Raw genomic sequence first — 16,434 nt, 5'->3', positions numbered from 1 at the left:
GTGCCATCAAGATACTCTGTCTAGTTGGGCACCTTGATTTTTGACACAGATGCTTAGTTCTTAAACTAGTTTTATGTCTCCTAGAACAAAATAGTGAAGGTATTGCAGAAACCCTGAAAGGGTATGAAGTAAAAATCCAGCAACTGGAAAAAGATTTATTTTTCTATAAGAAAACTAGCCGAGAGCTGAAGAAGAAACTGAAGGACCTTCTTGGAGAATCATCTGAATAATTGCTGTCATCCACTAAATGTAAGCATATTATCTCATAATGCTCATGCAATTGTCAGTAGACCATTTGAACAGTGGTGAACACACAGAACTATGTCAGATAGCTGTAAAACATAATATTTTTACTGCATTAACTGTTCTTCGGGAATATACTCTACCTCTACCCCTATTTCAAGTGAGAGACATTTGTTTATAGCTGTAGCTGTAGCAGTGGTGTGCCAGTGGTTAAAAATCTTGTTCTGTTTTCTCTGTATTCTAACATAATTTCAACATCTATAACCTCAAACTGTTACGGTTAAGACAAAGGAATTTTGCTGTCTGAAAGCATCAGAATGGTATTGTAACTAACAGCTTCATTATATGCCATGCGTTTAATTTCTTAAAAGTTTCTGGGAGATTGTCAATGGAAAATGCCACACTTCAGTTACTAAGTTGTTTTAGCCAAGCTGAAAAAGAGCACTTACACACTTGAAGGGGACAAATAAGTAGTCTCTATTGCCACATTGTGCTTTGACATAAAACCCCCCCAACCAACTGAACAAACAAAAACCAACAACTGTTAGTGTAAGTTTTTAATTGTTCCATGTCCTTCTTGCCAGAATCCAGATGTACAACAGAACTGTTCATGTGGAGGAGAAAAGAAGGTTCAGTTTCATGACTGCTTCTGTTTTGCATACCTCTCAATGCCGCCACAATACCTCACATGTACAATATAGCCTTCTTGGCCTGTTGGTGTTTCTTGTTAAGGCTCAGCAAGACTGGCTCTTCCTCTGAACAGATGCTTCTGGTTTTTTCTGCTCAGTACTATGCCTTCCTACAGAGAGATCACATACCTCTACTTCCAGAGTGAATTAGGGCTCAGCCCTTTCCCTCTAGGCAAGATAATGAGCCTACACATTCATTACTATAAAGTACACTATCAAACTGTGAACATGAATATTCTAGAGACTGGATTATAGATGAGCTTCAGAAAGATTATTCTGTGTCTAATATACAAAGAAACATGCAGTTTAGGATAGGTATCTATGTGGGGAGACATCTATCCTTGGCAAATTGTAGCAGTGGGAAGAAGGGAGAAGACCCCTGTCAATTTCCAACTTTTTCCAATGCATCTATTTGTAAGTTTTATAAGAAATACTCTGCATTTAGTTATTTTTCTTTTTAGTACATTATGAAATGTGTTGCTATACAATGCAATAGAACCATAATTTGTTACTGAGCTTTAGAAATAATTAAATCTCTGTTTGTATAGTGCAGTTAAATTTGTAGAACGTCTCTTGTGTGTTGTACTAGTATAGTTGCAGACTGTTTTTCAATATATGAATAATTTCGTATTTGTCATGGTTCAGTTGTTTTTTTTCAGACTGCTTACTAGGATACATGACAAGTTAGAATGGTGAGCCTTGTATTAACAGCACCTTCTCAGATGAGAGTAACAGAAAGACCCTCTGATGTTTTTGTAGATGGTGAACTTTTTGGATGGAAAGGGCAAAATATGAGGTGCTGATAACTTTTTACCATGTTCATGCTGCAAGTTGCTGATGCTGTAAAACCATGTTGCCTACCTATGTCAGGCACTCAGAAAAGTTGTAACTTTTAGTTATTGATCTGCTGATAAATTTCATTTCAGATAACAGGGTTGGTGTTGTTATCTAGTCAAGAGGAAGCAGAAGTTGCTTCTGAAGAATTCAAGTGAAAACAGCTGTTAACAAAGTTCTTGTCTATACTAACTACAAGTAAAAGTACTTTTTGAAGTATCAGAGAACTCCCAGTCTGTCACTCTGTTCAGTGTATTTTAAGCAGTGAATAAAAATAGTAATAAAATAATTTTAAATAATTCTATACTTCTTTACTGGATTTTGTTACATTGCTAAATCCTAGTTGAAATTTTTTGGGTTTTGCTTTAGATACTATCTTGACAATGGTAACACAGACTGAAAACAGGGAAAGAAGGCAATTTTCCTTAGCCACTGTGGTGAATGGCAGTACTGTGTAATTATTACCGAACAAATATTTTCTTCCTCCTGGTGAATCCGATTTCCAATTTCAGTTGTATGTAACAGGAAGAAACAAAGTACAGGTCTCCATTCTTACTATACCGCAGCTTTAAAGGAAATACTCTTAAAACTGAGAAAATATGAATTTTTTTAAAACTACTTCAGTATTGGACTGAATGCACAGAAATATTCCCAACAATATGTCACTCTTAAATTAAAAAAAAAAAAAAAAAAAAAAAAAAAAAATGAATAGAATTTAAGAAAACAAACAGGGTGGAAATAGGTTTTGGATAACAATAAGTTTAGGATGCCCCATTCATGGAAGTGTTCAAGGTCAGGTTTAACAGGGCTTTGAACACCTTGATGTCTCTGCCCTTGGCAATGGGACTGCCAAGACACTACATAACAGACTTAGATGTTGAAAAGTCCCTTCTGACCCAAACCATTCTGTGATTCTGAAATATTATGGTCTGTGTCTTGTTTGTACCTTCAGCTTCAAAATGGAAATGCCAACATGTGCAACTACCACAGAAAAAGCTCTTCCTTGCCTGTTCAGTGTTAAGGAAACTGCCATGTGTCATTCTCCAGAGCTAGCCTATAATAAACAATTCCTCTTGTACTATGAAGCTCAAACATTTCTTCTGTCCCATGTTAGCTCTCACTGAATGCAACATGGCTATAAAAATGTACAGTGTTTGTGCACCACTGAATGCAGTACTAAATCCTGGGATCTTATTTAGTGATAGTTGCTGAAGTTGAACATTACAGAATGTTCAACTATGAGTAGGAGCTGGTTGATAAGAAGCATATTAGAAAATCTCTGTCAGTTACCTGGAAAACAAGCAGAAAACATGGAAGTTGGAGGGAAAGAACCAGAGAAGAGACCAAAGAGTAGACAAAGCAAAATACCTGTAACTCTAAAGAAGACTTTTTTTTTTTTTTTTTCCCCCACACACTGTAGCCCTAAGCCATTTCCAAAGAAGTATGTGTGAAGAGAGCACTTCACATGGGTGGGTAGCAAGAGAGGAAAGAGGGACAAAAGTCTTTACCAGTAAAGGTACCATGAATCTGTAATGCTGTTACAACTTATTACTGACTTCTGAAAACTAGTTCCATGAAAATGCTAACAGTGAAATAAGACTTTATAAAGAAATGAGACAGTGTAACTAGCAGTCCACATTTATTCAGATTTCATAATAATGCTGAAAGTCTTATTGTAGATTCACTGATTTGTTTATCCTTCCTTTGTTTGTTTGTTTACTGGTCAACTCTGAAAATAATTTTCAAATATGCTATCTTCAGGATGGTACTGATTCCACAGTTCAGAACTGCGGACCCTATGATCACACAGGAAAATGTGTGCATAATTATATCCTGACAGATGGAACACTACTGGGTGGAATGAAGTAATCTGTTTTGTTACCAGTCTGATCCAAACTAAACCCCCTTCATTTGGAGAGGTGGTATGTATTTTCTTTATCTACTGCACCATAGAAAATATTTACTGTGATATATGTCCTAAAGTTAATTCGTGTTATATGTAATTAAATGTTATAATATGTAATTCATTCTCTGTAAGATGTAAGTTCATTTCTAATCGTGTATACCACGGGTTAACTGGGACTGAGACAGCACAAAGGGGGACACGAAGAATTCTTTTGCTAGAGATTGCACGGGAGGGACATGAGAAAAGTATGCCAAGAATTACATGAAAAGGGACACGAGAAAACTTCTGCCGGGAATCATTAGAGGAGAACAAAACGACGGAAGAGGGAGATGGAGAACCCGGAGAACCGAATGATTACATCAGATCGATATCTTATCCGTCCCCGCCCAACATTAACATCTCTACACTGTATCCGGACACAGCAATCAAGACATTGTTCTCCTGAGAAGATCCTTTCAACCCCACCAGAACCCGACCATGAATATCTAAGTGAGGCTGCCTCGGCAGGGGGAGTCTTGGAGTCCCGATTTTTCCTCAGCGAACCAGTGTATAAAAATGGACCACCTCAGACCAAAAATGTGAACTTGGGGGGTGACATACTGACAGAGTGTGTTACTGCGTTCACCCAGCGCCGAAACCCGGGGTTCGACGCTGTCCTTTTAATTGTGGCTATCGGAGACTGCTGTTTTGTCTCAAAATAAAATTCTAAATTTTGATTTACTAAATTTAGTCTATCACGTTTATTACATTTACCAAGGGCTACAAGACCAAGACTTTAATCAAATCAGTGGTGTCCATAACTTGGAGATGTGACTTCTTTTCCAACATGTTTGTATTTGTAAGCTATTTTGAATTAGGAAATCCAGGATATTTACCGTTTCACAAAACCTAATTAGTCTGTTTCAAGGTACCATTAAACTGCTAGGTTATTTTTAGAGAGAGCCATTTGATTATTCTAAATTACAAAATAGAAGCCAAAATCCAAAAGACTGATTACCTGCTATTCTATAAATTTGTCTTCCCTTAAGTTTTAATTTGTCCCAGTTTGACAGATTTGGTTTAATGTTCTTTTTCTTTCAGGGCATTTAGTTTAAGCTTTGCCCACTCTCCACCCTGTTATTCCCCACTGTAGAACTAACCTGTGTTGTTTCTTTTGCTGTTGATTTTGACATACTTAAAAATTAGTTTGTATAATGCTTGCTGATTAAGAGGAACTCTATTTAAATGAAGCCAAAATTGGATTCTAGAAGTGGCATCTGTTGATGCCATCATAAAAAAAAAAGTCCATAAAATCCGTTTTTGAGTGTTAAAGGAACACACACATTTGTAACTTGGGCATTTGCTGAATACTGTTCTTATTCAACACCACTCCTTTCCCTGTTCACCACTTGCTATATTAACCTGTCCAGTATAGAATTGGTCTGTCCAATATAAATTACACAGATTCTCCAATCAGCTGATTTTTTTTCTCTTCTATGTTGTTCTTACTCTTAAATTCTTTCTATGTCTCTTGGGAAAAAAAAAAAAAAAAGTATTTTAATGGTTTCAATTTAATGAAACTGGGCAGAAACACCAATTAATGTAGTGGTTTTATGTTTTCCAAATTCTGTTTGCCAAATTTAGTGTAGTGGTCTTACTGTTTATTCATTTTCTGTGGGAGAGAGATTAGGAGAACAGCAGCACAGGCTCAAGCTTAAAAATGAACAAAATAGTTTTATTTGAGACATTAATTTTGAAGAATTAGGGATTTTTAGGAATATTAACGTGCTGAAATAGCTGAAGTAGATAGGTAAGGTTTGTTCACAGTTAACAGAAGCCAGATCTTAGATAAGATATCCCGGATTTAGTAACTCATTGCTTGTCAGCTTTATGTTTGTGTAGCTGTGCTTGTGATGAAAAACAAAATGTGGTAAATAGGACATAAGATAGCTGCAAATTTCCTGCTTAAAGGACCCACTGAACACAGGAAACTATAAGTTCTACCAAGGATTCATTTGTCACAAATGCATTGAAAAGGTAGCAAGGTCAGGACGAGGAAGACTCATCTTACTTCCTCATTTTGGGTGACCCCTCCCCAGAACAGATTCCTGACTAATTTTAGGAAACAAAGTACGCATGCTTAATTGCCTTTTTGCCAATTAGCATACAAAGTGAGGAATGGGAGGTGACAGGGGTATGAATATGCATTTGTATTTTTGGGTATTCAACACTTTTGTAAATAAAAGGCGTTGTAATTACCTGTGAATTTTGCAGTGCGAATTAGGGAAATATCCCTCGTGCTGCCCAGCCATAATAAACATACACTTTCTAACTTTAAATGGTTAGAGAGTTTTTGTCCGTCACACTTGGGTATCAATACTAGATCAATACCATATTTAATTAATAAGTCATTTTAACACACACTAAAAAAATGAAAAAAAATGATGAAAAAAAAGTTGGGAAAAAGAAAACTCAAACATAATGAAACTTTAAAACACTCTTCCCTCCCTCTACAAACTATTAACTTTCTTATAAAACAACATAGAAAGACAAAACCTGTGATTTTCAGTCAGTTTCACTATTTAAACATAATCATTCATTACTTTAGGAGAAGAGTGTCTGTAAGGTTTCATGGAGACATCTGCCACAAGACAAAATAGTCCAGTGGCTCCCAACGTCACGCATCTGCTGCTACCTGGAGTTTTTGCAGACTGTGATGTTCTGTCAGCAAGGCCTCTCTGTGTATCTAGGGTACTGTTTGCAAATACTTATAGTCTAAAATCATCTTCATCTCAAAGGCTGAGACCTCCTTTTAACCCAGGAGCGGGGGCTTCAAAGTTCTCAATTTCAAAATCTCAGTTTTGATTAGAATTAGCATTCTCCCCAACAACACCAAGATGCTCCAAAGAACAGTCCATTTCTCCATAGTTTACCCTAGAGAAGTCAGATTAAAAATGTTCACTTCTTCAATCCTATTCCAATAATATTATCAGTTCTTTCACTTCTAATCCACTGACTTCATGCGGTGTCTGTTCTACATACTCTGTTTTCTTTATTCTATCTCTCAAGGAAGGGTTGTGCTTTAGAAGCTCCATGTTGCTAGTGTAATAAATGATCAAGCCCCATTTCGTAAATCAAAATATAGAGTTTTATTTCTAGACTTAAACTCAGTCTCTAACAGCCACAATTAAAAGGAATAGCATCGAACCCCGGGTTTCGGCACTGGGTGAACACAGAAACGGACTCTATCGCTCCAAATCTCCCCTGTTCACAAAGTGTGTCCTGAGCTTCTGGCTTTTATACAGTCTTTCCGCTGAGAGTGGAGAGCTACTGTGTTGCTCGTGTCCTTTTTTTGCTTCATCAGGTATTCCTGTCCATGTCTCCAGTCAGTTGAACAGGTTCTTGAGTTAGAACAATGTCGTGACTCCTTACTCCGGAGTGGTGTTTTAGAGATGTTAAACTCGGCTGGAGCAGATAAGATACCCATCTGGTGTTGATGCTGCATCGTTAGCAGGTCTGTCTCCGGGGGAGACACACCTTATCGAATCATCTCTTCTATTCACTGAGTGAATGAGTGTTCTGATAGCTTCCCAGCAGAGACCCTCCCTGTTTCTCAACCCTCGTGTCCCCCTCTCACATTCCGCTTTCAAACTCCAAGTACGTTTTGTATTTTACAAAGCTTAATTCAGATCGAATGTGAATTAACTTTATATTACATATTACAAGACCGAACACGAATTAACTTTATATTACATATCACACTGGGAAAGCAAAGTTGCTTGCAGTGGCCATGTGCTCCCTGCCCCAGGCTGCAGGGCTGTAGAGGTGCAAAGCTGCGCCAACAGGGGAAGCCGATGGAGGTCCTCTCTTCCACCCCTTGGTCTCATCCAGGGCGTTCTGGCGCGGAGCTGCCACAAAGCTGTAAATACGCGGCATTGCTGAGCTGTTCTTTTTCCTCTTCCCACCGGCAGCCAGGAGAAAAGGGCTCAACTCAGGCCGCTCCCATGCGGGCAGCAGCTCCCGGAGGCCCGGCCGGGCCCGGCCCTGACACCCAGATGGCAGCGGGGCCTGACCCGGGCCCCCCGGCTGCCCACGATACTACATCACAGCCAACTCCACAGAAACAAAAGTATCTGCCCGAGATGAGCATTTTAAATGTCCTTTGCAAAGTCACATTGGCATTCTCATTGGTTAAATTAGCTGCCAATATCTTGGCTAGCTTTCTGATAGGTCCCTGTCCTTCCCCCTCGAAGCAACTCTAGGTTCCTGGCAGGGAAACACATTCCACATTTCTCTGTAACTAGAAAATTAAACTGTGCCAAGCCATGATAGTATTTTCTCATATCTAGTTCCTTTTACATTTGTAATAACTGAATGTTCACAAAGACAAAGCTTTTTTTGTAGCTGTTGCAGTCTGTTTCAGAAAGGATACTCCTCATATGCTTTCTTTGGAAAATTCAGCAATTGTTTCAGTATTCTTTTCTCACAATGATTCACTTTAGAATGTGACTATATGTAAATAGATAGCTTTGTTATTCTTTTGACATTCTGTACAAATGTTCAATACTATTTTGTATCTGTTCTAGTTAGTTTGAAATGAGCTGTAAATTGTGTCACAACACAATAAGACCTTTCTTTTTCAAAAGGTTTAATTAAAAAATCAAACCCTCCTAACTAAGGCTGAGGTGAGAAAGCCAGACTAAAGATGAAGATCAAAAGGCTCTCATTTACTGAACATTGAAAGAGTTTAGATTTCAAATAGGCAGTTAAAGTTCTGAAATGAGAGGAACTTTCCCAATTAAAAAAAAAAAAAAAAAAAAAAAGTTCTACATAACAGAGGCTAGTGAGACAAAGAGGCTTGTGGGAAAGACCAAAGCACAGTATACATGTAGAGAAGAGCTGGTAAAAAGAATTCTGGGATGGATATGACTAAAGACAACTACAAAACTTTAAGTATGATTTTAGTGAATCAAACTAACAAAAATAACTCAGATTAGGGCAAAAGTTATATAGAGTACAATTAGAAAACACCTGCTAATGGATCAGGATAATGAAAGGGCTAATTCTTTTTCCTAGACTTTTGAATGGGTGATTCCTTGTAAGAGGAGGTGCCTTACTCTTAAGTTGAAACTGTTTTGCAAGGCAATGGTGATGGACTGTTGAAACACTAGAATAACCCTTTAATTCAGGAAAATGATATGGGGAGATGAAGTATTCAAATTGCAGATATGAGCAAAGGCATTGTGCTAAAGCAAGTAAATGCTGAAGTAGCTGTGATTGCTTGAGAAGCTTGAACAGAGAGGGAGATGAGTGATAAAGACCATCTGCCCCCAGGGAAGAAGAAGACGTCTGTTCCCAGAGATGAAGATGATCTCAGAGACAGATAAAGAGAACCTTTGCTTTGAACAGATCATCCTTAAAATAGTGCTCCATGAGTTTGACATGGCCCATAAAATGCAGATGTGGAAAGGCTGCATGAAATGGGAGGGACTTCAGGAATGCAGATTTTTGGGCAGCTGCTGTTCATGAGAATTGAAGCCACAAGAGAACAGTTTTCTTGTAGAGAAGTCCCCATGACATGACAAAAGAGACTCCTCTTCCTAGATGAACTGATCAAAGACTACTTTAGAAGAGGTCAACAGAACTAAATCCTAAAGTGTTGCTTCTATACATTGTCAGTAGAAAAGAAAAGAAAGTTGAGGGGGAGATGGAGTGTTTTGAAAGTTTTATTCTGATTCTTACTATATTTTTTTCCTTTTAGTTTTGTAATAAAGTGTCCTTTATACCTCTTAAAGTTTAAGCCTGTTTTACTCTCCTCCTAATCCTATCTCACAGCAGAAAAGGAGTAAATAATTCTAGTGGGTGCACTGCCATTTAGCCAGTGCTTAGACCCACTGCTAACAAGGGCATGTGCCTGAGATTTGCTGTACTAAAGGCAAAGAATTCGCACAGTGAGCCCCCTATCCACAGCAGGAGTCAATTGCTGTCTACCCAGTTATGCTTTAGCATGAAGCTTTTTAAATTTAACCCCTTTAACTGTCTAAAACAAGAGCCCAATCCATTGTTCTGGCAAATCAGCAATGGAAAAAATAAGAATATCTTATTAATGCCATGTGAGAGTAGAGATCTATACTCTTCCCTTTTACATTAAAAATAAATCACAGGTGTTTATATTATGTTTTGGTTTGAATATTCAGAAATACAAGGAATATTATGTGCCATTTCCAGTAGAACTTTGAAGATATTGTATGTAAGTTTTACTATCATTAGACCACCTGAGGCCTCATATAAATTTAAGACTGTATCACTAATGTCAGGTAAAATATTAAACAGAATTCAGCCAAACTGTTTCAAAAATTTTTGCTAATATTCCTAATTTGATTGAACTCTATGTGAGCCATTACTTTCACTTTGATTCAAAATACTTTCTGGTCACTGCATGTCCATTTCCAGTTTGTTTGTTTGTTTGAAGCCAGTTTAGATGGTTTTGCATTGGTTATATCAACTAACTATGGAAAAAAATACCAAACTGATGCTGTCTGGTCAAAATTGGGAAAAAAGCTGTAGTAGACACCAGTAACCATAGGCGAGTAAAATGAAGTGGCATAAAAAATAAGCTAGTCTGTTTAATAAGCATGCTGAATTATGTTCTTTAATATCAGCAATTAATGAAAAAAAATTGCACAGGTGGTTTTAGAAAGGGGAAATAAAAGCACAGATGGAAGAAAGGGGGGAAGAAAAGGAAAAGCAAGAGGAAAGAAAGAAGTGGTTTTAAAAATCCACCAGGCTAAGAGGATTAAGAACTCAAAATTCTTTGCTGTATCATTTTTATTATCCATGCGCTGTTTATGAGCTTTGTTATCAGCTATCTGACTGAGAACCCATATGCATGTCTGTTGTAATGCATTAATTGGGTTTATATTGTGCTTCCTTGGATTTGTAATGCTTTCCCCTGTTCCCCTTGGAAACTGTATCACGTTTTGTCCCTGCTTGGCCGCGCCCATCCCCCACACCGGAATGTAACCCAGCTCTGTTCCACTCCCACCTTGTCCCTGATTGGGCAGTGGCTTGTCCCGGTGTCCGGGGGTGACTGTGTATCCCCAATCATCTGTTGGGTGCAGGGGGGGAGGGCAAGCGCGGTTTGTTTTTCCCCAGGAAAACTCTGCTCATCAGAGTGACCTTGAAGCGGGGGAGTTGGAACACGGCAAGACGAAAGAAGCTCTGTTGTTTCTTTCCCCGGCAGTTAGTTAGTTTAGTGCTAGCATAATTAGACGCTGTAGAATAGCTGAAGCTTTTTGCCTTTTTTTTTAATTTTTCTTTTTTTGTCCTTTTTTCCCTTCCTTTTTGCTTTTTTTGCCCTCTCCTCAGAACTGTTCCAGCCTCTCCGGACTAAGGACCTGGGAAAGCACCGGGGGCCTCCACAGGGGACCCACCCCACCAAGACCAGCCCTGCACATCTCCTTTTCTCCCAACATCAGTGGAGACGGAGCGGTGGAGCACAGTGACGACCCTCAAGGAGACTTTCTTTAAGTTTGTTATCCCTCCGTAAGCGGCACGAAGCTCTTGTCATCGAGTATTGTGCTGGGAGTGCTTTGCCTGTTTAATAAACAGGTTTTTTCCACTTCTCTCTGAGGAAATCTTTTTTCCTGAACCGATTGGAGGAGGGGAGGGGGGCCCCGTGGGAGAGTTTCTCCCAAAATCTGCCTAAAACCACCACACCCGGCCACTAGCCCCGTCCACCCTGGGAAAAAGCCCTCGCACGGGCAGGGCCGCAGGCACTCTGGCACCAGTGAGAATGGGAAAGGAGCTAAAACTAGCTCCTGGGCAAATAAAGCTATAATTTCCACCCCCCGGACAAAGAGCAGGCTCTTTCCTTTTGCCATCGGCGGTCGTCTGGGTCTCTCTAAAGAACCACCACAACTGGTGCCATTACGTGTGGCTCGAAGCCACAAGGGGCTCCCAGAAAGCTGGAAGAACCACTCGGGGAGCACGTGGCCGAGGAATCTCATGCAGGCACGTGAGTCACGAAACGCAGCTCACTCACGCAGAGAGACAGACCCATCAGGCTTGGTGTTCACTGTGGAGTCTCCGAAACACAGGATTCCACAGGCCAGGGCTGTAGTTTTCTCCTTTGGACTCAAAAAACCCATTGGAGTGCTGCGAAGAAGCCCCACGAACGTCAGGCTGCTCCCAGAGAAGGTGACCACATGTTCGTGGAAAGCCAACCCTGGGAACCGAGACTGGAAGCTCTTTTTGCACCAAAAAGGGTCAGTTTCAGGCAAAAGGAGTGATTGGGAAAGAAAGGAAAGATTTGTCTGAACGCTGGATTTTTTGGTGAGTACCACTTTGGGATATCTAAGGGAAAATTTTTTTAAGAGGCGGTGTTCCTTAGGGAAAAGGGTTTTTCCCTTTCGGGGAAGGTTTTTGCTTTCAGAGTAAGCCTTCAGGATGCTGTAATAGCACATTCCGTTCAGCTGCCTAAGAGGGGGTGGAAAAGGAAACTTTCCCCTTCGGTTCTTTTTTTTCTCTCCAGCAAGGGTTTTTTAACTTTTGGTTTCCCAGCCACAGTTAAAGGGGACACAGAAGCTTAGAGATCTGAGCCAGAAATGGGTGCTAGGTTGTCTGTGTCTCAAAAAAGAGTCTATTATCAAATTTTAAGTGCTTTGGATGATGGCGGGACCCACTGTCCAATGAAACAGTTGAAAAAATTAATCTGGTGTTCGTTTTCCCAATTTCCAGAGGTATCATTAGGGCAAATAAGCTCCCCAGAATTTTGGGAAGCTGTTCAAAATATTTGTCTCAATCAAGCTCCCCTAATGATAAGGAAAAAGCAAATTTTGCTCTTTGGAGCTTGCAGATTTTATTTGCAATGCAAAAAGAAAATGCAAAGAAAAAAAAAGCCAGTTCTTTGTGGATTTTCCCCAGTTTCCTCAGTTTCTCCCTATCTCGACCCCAAAATCCCTTCCCCAAAATTGGATATTCCTCGAGAAACCCCTAAACTTTCCCCAAACTTCCCTTCTTCCCCGGTTTGTAAACTCCAGGTTCGGTTTACTTTTGCAGGCAGTTCAAGTGCACAAAACCCCCATCTTAGTGAATCCCAAGCTAGTCTTAGTTCGGAAGGGGGACACAAGATGGAGGGGACTCCTTTGCTCCCCAAAATGGCTGAAGCCATGTGCTCTCGAGTCACGAGGAGCCTCTTTGTCTGTCCCTCCTTCTCACAATCCCTTTGCAATCCCTTCCTCTCCCCAGACCCCCCCTTCCCTTCGGTGCTGCCCCTGGCACTGCCCTCTCCTCTGACTCTGCCCCCTACCCTCAAACCTCCGCCCTTCGACTCCGTCCCGTGTGACTCAAGCCTCCAGCCCCTCCCTGCCCCTGGGTCCCACGGTTTCCCTGCCCAAAGTCCCAGTTCCCACACCCCAGAGGGGAGGGTCGGGGGAGCCGGGAACCTGGAAGCAGGAAGTGATCCCGGCTTTTCTGCCACCCCGTCACATACCGACAGTCAAAAAGGGGGGGTTGCTGTCCACAGTAACTGGGACCCCTTCCCCCAACAAGCGATTCAGGGTTTATGCAAAGCTCAAGCCAAATTTGGACGCGAAAGTGAATACTTTCGCAGCCTTTTAAAAGCAAATTTAGCAGGGAATCCTATTGTTCCCTTTGATCTCCGGCAGCTTTTTTCTGCCCTCCTTTTGTCCACACAGTTTAGGCTTTGGGACTCTACATGGAAAAAAAGATTAAGATACTTACTTCTGGAGCTTTGGCAAAATCCTGAAATGGCTGTTGATAACAAGAATTTGCCAATTCAATTAGAACATCTGTGTGGTGATGGTGAATGGGTCTCTGCCGTCAAGCAGGCTCAAGAAATTCCTTTAGCTGTTTTGGAGTGCATTAAAGATGCTGCTTTCAAAGCATTCTTTTCAATCCAGCCCGATGGGTCTTTCCAACCTTACAGTAAAATAAAGCAGCTTCCATCAGAACCTTTAGTAATGTTTGTGGAGTGGTTAACCTGAGCTATCGAGTTACAGGTTAAGAATGAAGGAGCCCAAGAACAGGTCCTGGAGGCGGTGGCACTGACCAATGCAAACGAACAGTGCAAGGCAGCCATCCTCAGCCTGCCCTTGGAACCGGCTCCAACCTTAGATGACATGCTCCAGGTGTGTGCCAGGAGGGTTCCCTTCTTGACAGCTCACCTAAACCATAGTTCCAGAGATACATTCAGACCACTGTAAAGAGCTGCAGCAGCAGACGCCATGCCCCCTGTGCCTGTGCCACAGCCACTGCCCAAGAGAAGAACGATGTGTCTCCTGTGCGATCAGGCTGGACATTGGGCATCTCAATGGCCTTTAAAGAAGCAATTTCTGGACTTTTGGGATGATGGAGGCGGGGGGTCTCAGGGGCCCAAATGGAATTTTTCAAAAAACTAAAAGCTGAGCACTGGCTTGCCTAGCGTACTGACATAAATGGGGCAAGTCTGAGGAGGGGGGAGAAAAACCTGGGAAATGTAGATATTGAATTAACTAATCCTGCTTTGATCACTTCTGCCTTTCAGCAAAAGTCACTGGACTGTGTTTCTCTGATCCAGCGACCAGAGAAACAAAAAGTCCTCATGATCAGGTCACCTGGGGTCGTGGGTACGCCTATGTGTCCACTCCCCCAGGTCCCAAGTGGGTGTCAGCTGAGTGGATGAAACCTTTCATCCCTGAAAGTGCAAAGCCACCTGCAGAGGCCCCACAAGTGGCCAGTGCTGCCTGGAGAGGGAGAAAATGCTGAACCCTCTCCTAATTATCCCTTAACAGTGTTTTTCTGGAGAGTTTGTTTGCACTAAAGGTCATTTTTCTTCTGCAACTTTAAAGGTGCTCAAGGTCCGAACTCTGAACATCTCCCACAGACTGAGCCTTCCTCCTCAATTTAATAAGAAAGAGGGAGATGTTGTAGCGCATTAATTGGGTTAACATTGTGTTTCATTTTTATATTGGGGATTGTAATATTTTTCTATTGTATCCCCTGTCCCCCTTGGAAACTGTATCACATGGTTTGTCCCTGCTCAGCCACACCCATCCTCCCACACTGGAACGTAACCCAACTCTGTTCCACTCCCACCTTGTCCCTGATTGGGCAGTGGCTTGTCCCTGCCTCTGGGCCCTTCCCCCCTGGGAAAAAGCCGTGGGACAGCGGAGGCCTGAGACTCTCTGGCACTGGCGGGGATATGGAAAGAACTCCAGCCGGCAGGGGCAGGACTCCAGAGTAAAGCTGTGATACCGCCCCAGTGAGGGAGTAGGCTCTTTCCTTTCGCCATTGGCAGTCAACTGGGTCTCACAAAAGAAATACAACACACGTCATTCTGGTTTGGGGTATCTTCCATCTGGATTCTCTAAGTTCTGGCAAATGAGATCCCATATTCGTGTTATCTGCATCAAAATTAACATGAAGATAAAAACATTCTTTGTTAAAGTTCCCTCCTTGCTTAGTTAAGAGCTTTCAATAACTTCCAAGTTATTTTCTATAAATTTTTAGTATCCTTGCCACTTAAATATACTTCATAAATAACACAAATTATTCTTCTTCTAACTTGTAAACTTCTGCTAGCTGTAACCAGGTAGAAGTTGTGCTACTCTATGTGTACAAAGTTGTCTGGGTTTGAAAGACAGGTATCTGCTAGGGAGAGGCGGGCCTCTCTAGGAATGAGGAATTCCAATCCCTTCCCTCCAAGTTATTATCACTTAGAAGATTAAAGAGGCTTTTCAGACAGAGCTATGGGGAAAGGAATAACAGTCCTTTACTAGTAAATATTACAGGACAAACAAACAACAACAACTACAGCAATAATAATAATAATAATAGTAATAGTAATAATAATAAACAGAACCAAGGACCCTGAGGGGCTTTGTCTCACAAGCCCGGGGCAGTCTGATCTCTTGGGACCCCAAGAGCACTAAGCCAAAACGGTGGAAACTCCGGGCTGATGGCTGGAAACGGTGGGGTGTCCCGGCAGGCAAAGTGAGCAGTGCTGAAGAAGCTGCGATGGCTGGACTGGGGCTGACCCAGCTCCAGCAGTGCAGGCAAAGAACTCTGAATTCCTGGGTGCTCCAGCAGATGACAGAATTCCCAGGACCGGACCCTCCATTAACAGCAGACTATTCATGCAGCCAGCAATCGCCCCACTGTCCTCTGAAACCAAGAGCAGAAGAAACCACCCTCAGCTCCCGGAGCCCCCGAGCCTTTCCCTTCCCCCCAAACTAAGTGATCTACCACCCTCAACTCTTCTTTTGTGTGGGTCAAGTACCCTTTAAGCATCAGTATTTAGTCTCTTAGCAACTTATGGGGGGGAAAAATTCTACAGGGAAAGGAAAAAAAACACAACTAAACTTAACCCGCAACAAAAGTCAACTCATGTAATGATACAGTCAGCATGAGCATGATCTATAAACTGTGAACAGCCTGCAATGAGGAATATCTCCTTGGTCTTTGATCTAATTTCTGCTTGAAAAGACTGTTTGATTGCAGTGCAGAATGCTACTGTATGACGTCCCTCACTCTGCCAGTCAACAAGACAATGTGGCATGGGCACGTGTCCAAGTGTTCTGCTGCAGCAGAAATCAATGCCTTGTAGCATCACAACCAGGGGGCAAGTGAACATGTGTGACCAAAGAAAGGCTTAATACTTGAATATGCCTGGAATTATTCTTATCTGCAACAAATAGAAGCTCTAGAATGGAAAAAACCTGGAATTCCCTTCAGCCAATCTTTGGTATTCCCATTTTAGGGTCTCTTAGCAGGTCTTAAATT

General features: G+C 41.4%; 1 protein-coding gene across 1 annotated transcript in view; it reads left to right on the top strand.

Annotated features, from left to right (window-relative positions):
• Window positions 1-2,302, top strand: part of KIF27 (kinesin family member 27) — a 39,822-nt gene extending 37,520 nt beyond the window's left edge. Inside the window, exons 17-18 of the mRNA XM_040091168.2 lie at window positions 85-249; window positions 828-2,302. Coding sequence (XP_039947102.1) covers window positions 85-230 — 146 coding nt within the window. The 3' untranslated portion in view covers window positions 231-249; window positions 828-2,302. The remainder of the gene's footprint in view (window positions 1-84; window positions 250-827) is intronic.
• Window positions 2,303-16,434: the final 14,132 nt, after the last annotated feature.

This window comes from Hirundo rustica, chromosome Z (genome assembly GCF_015227805.2).
Source record: "Hirundo rustica isolate bHirRus1 chromosome Z, bHirRus1.pri.v3, whole genome shotgun sequence".
NCBI lineage: Eukaryota > Metazoa > Chordata > Aves > Passeriformes > Hirundinidae > Hirundo > Hirundo rustica.
This window is presented reverse-complemented; position numbering and strand designations above follow the sequence as displayed.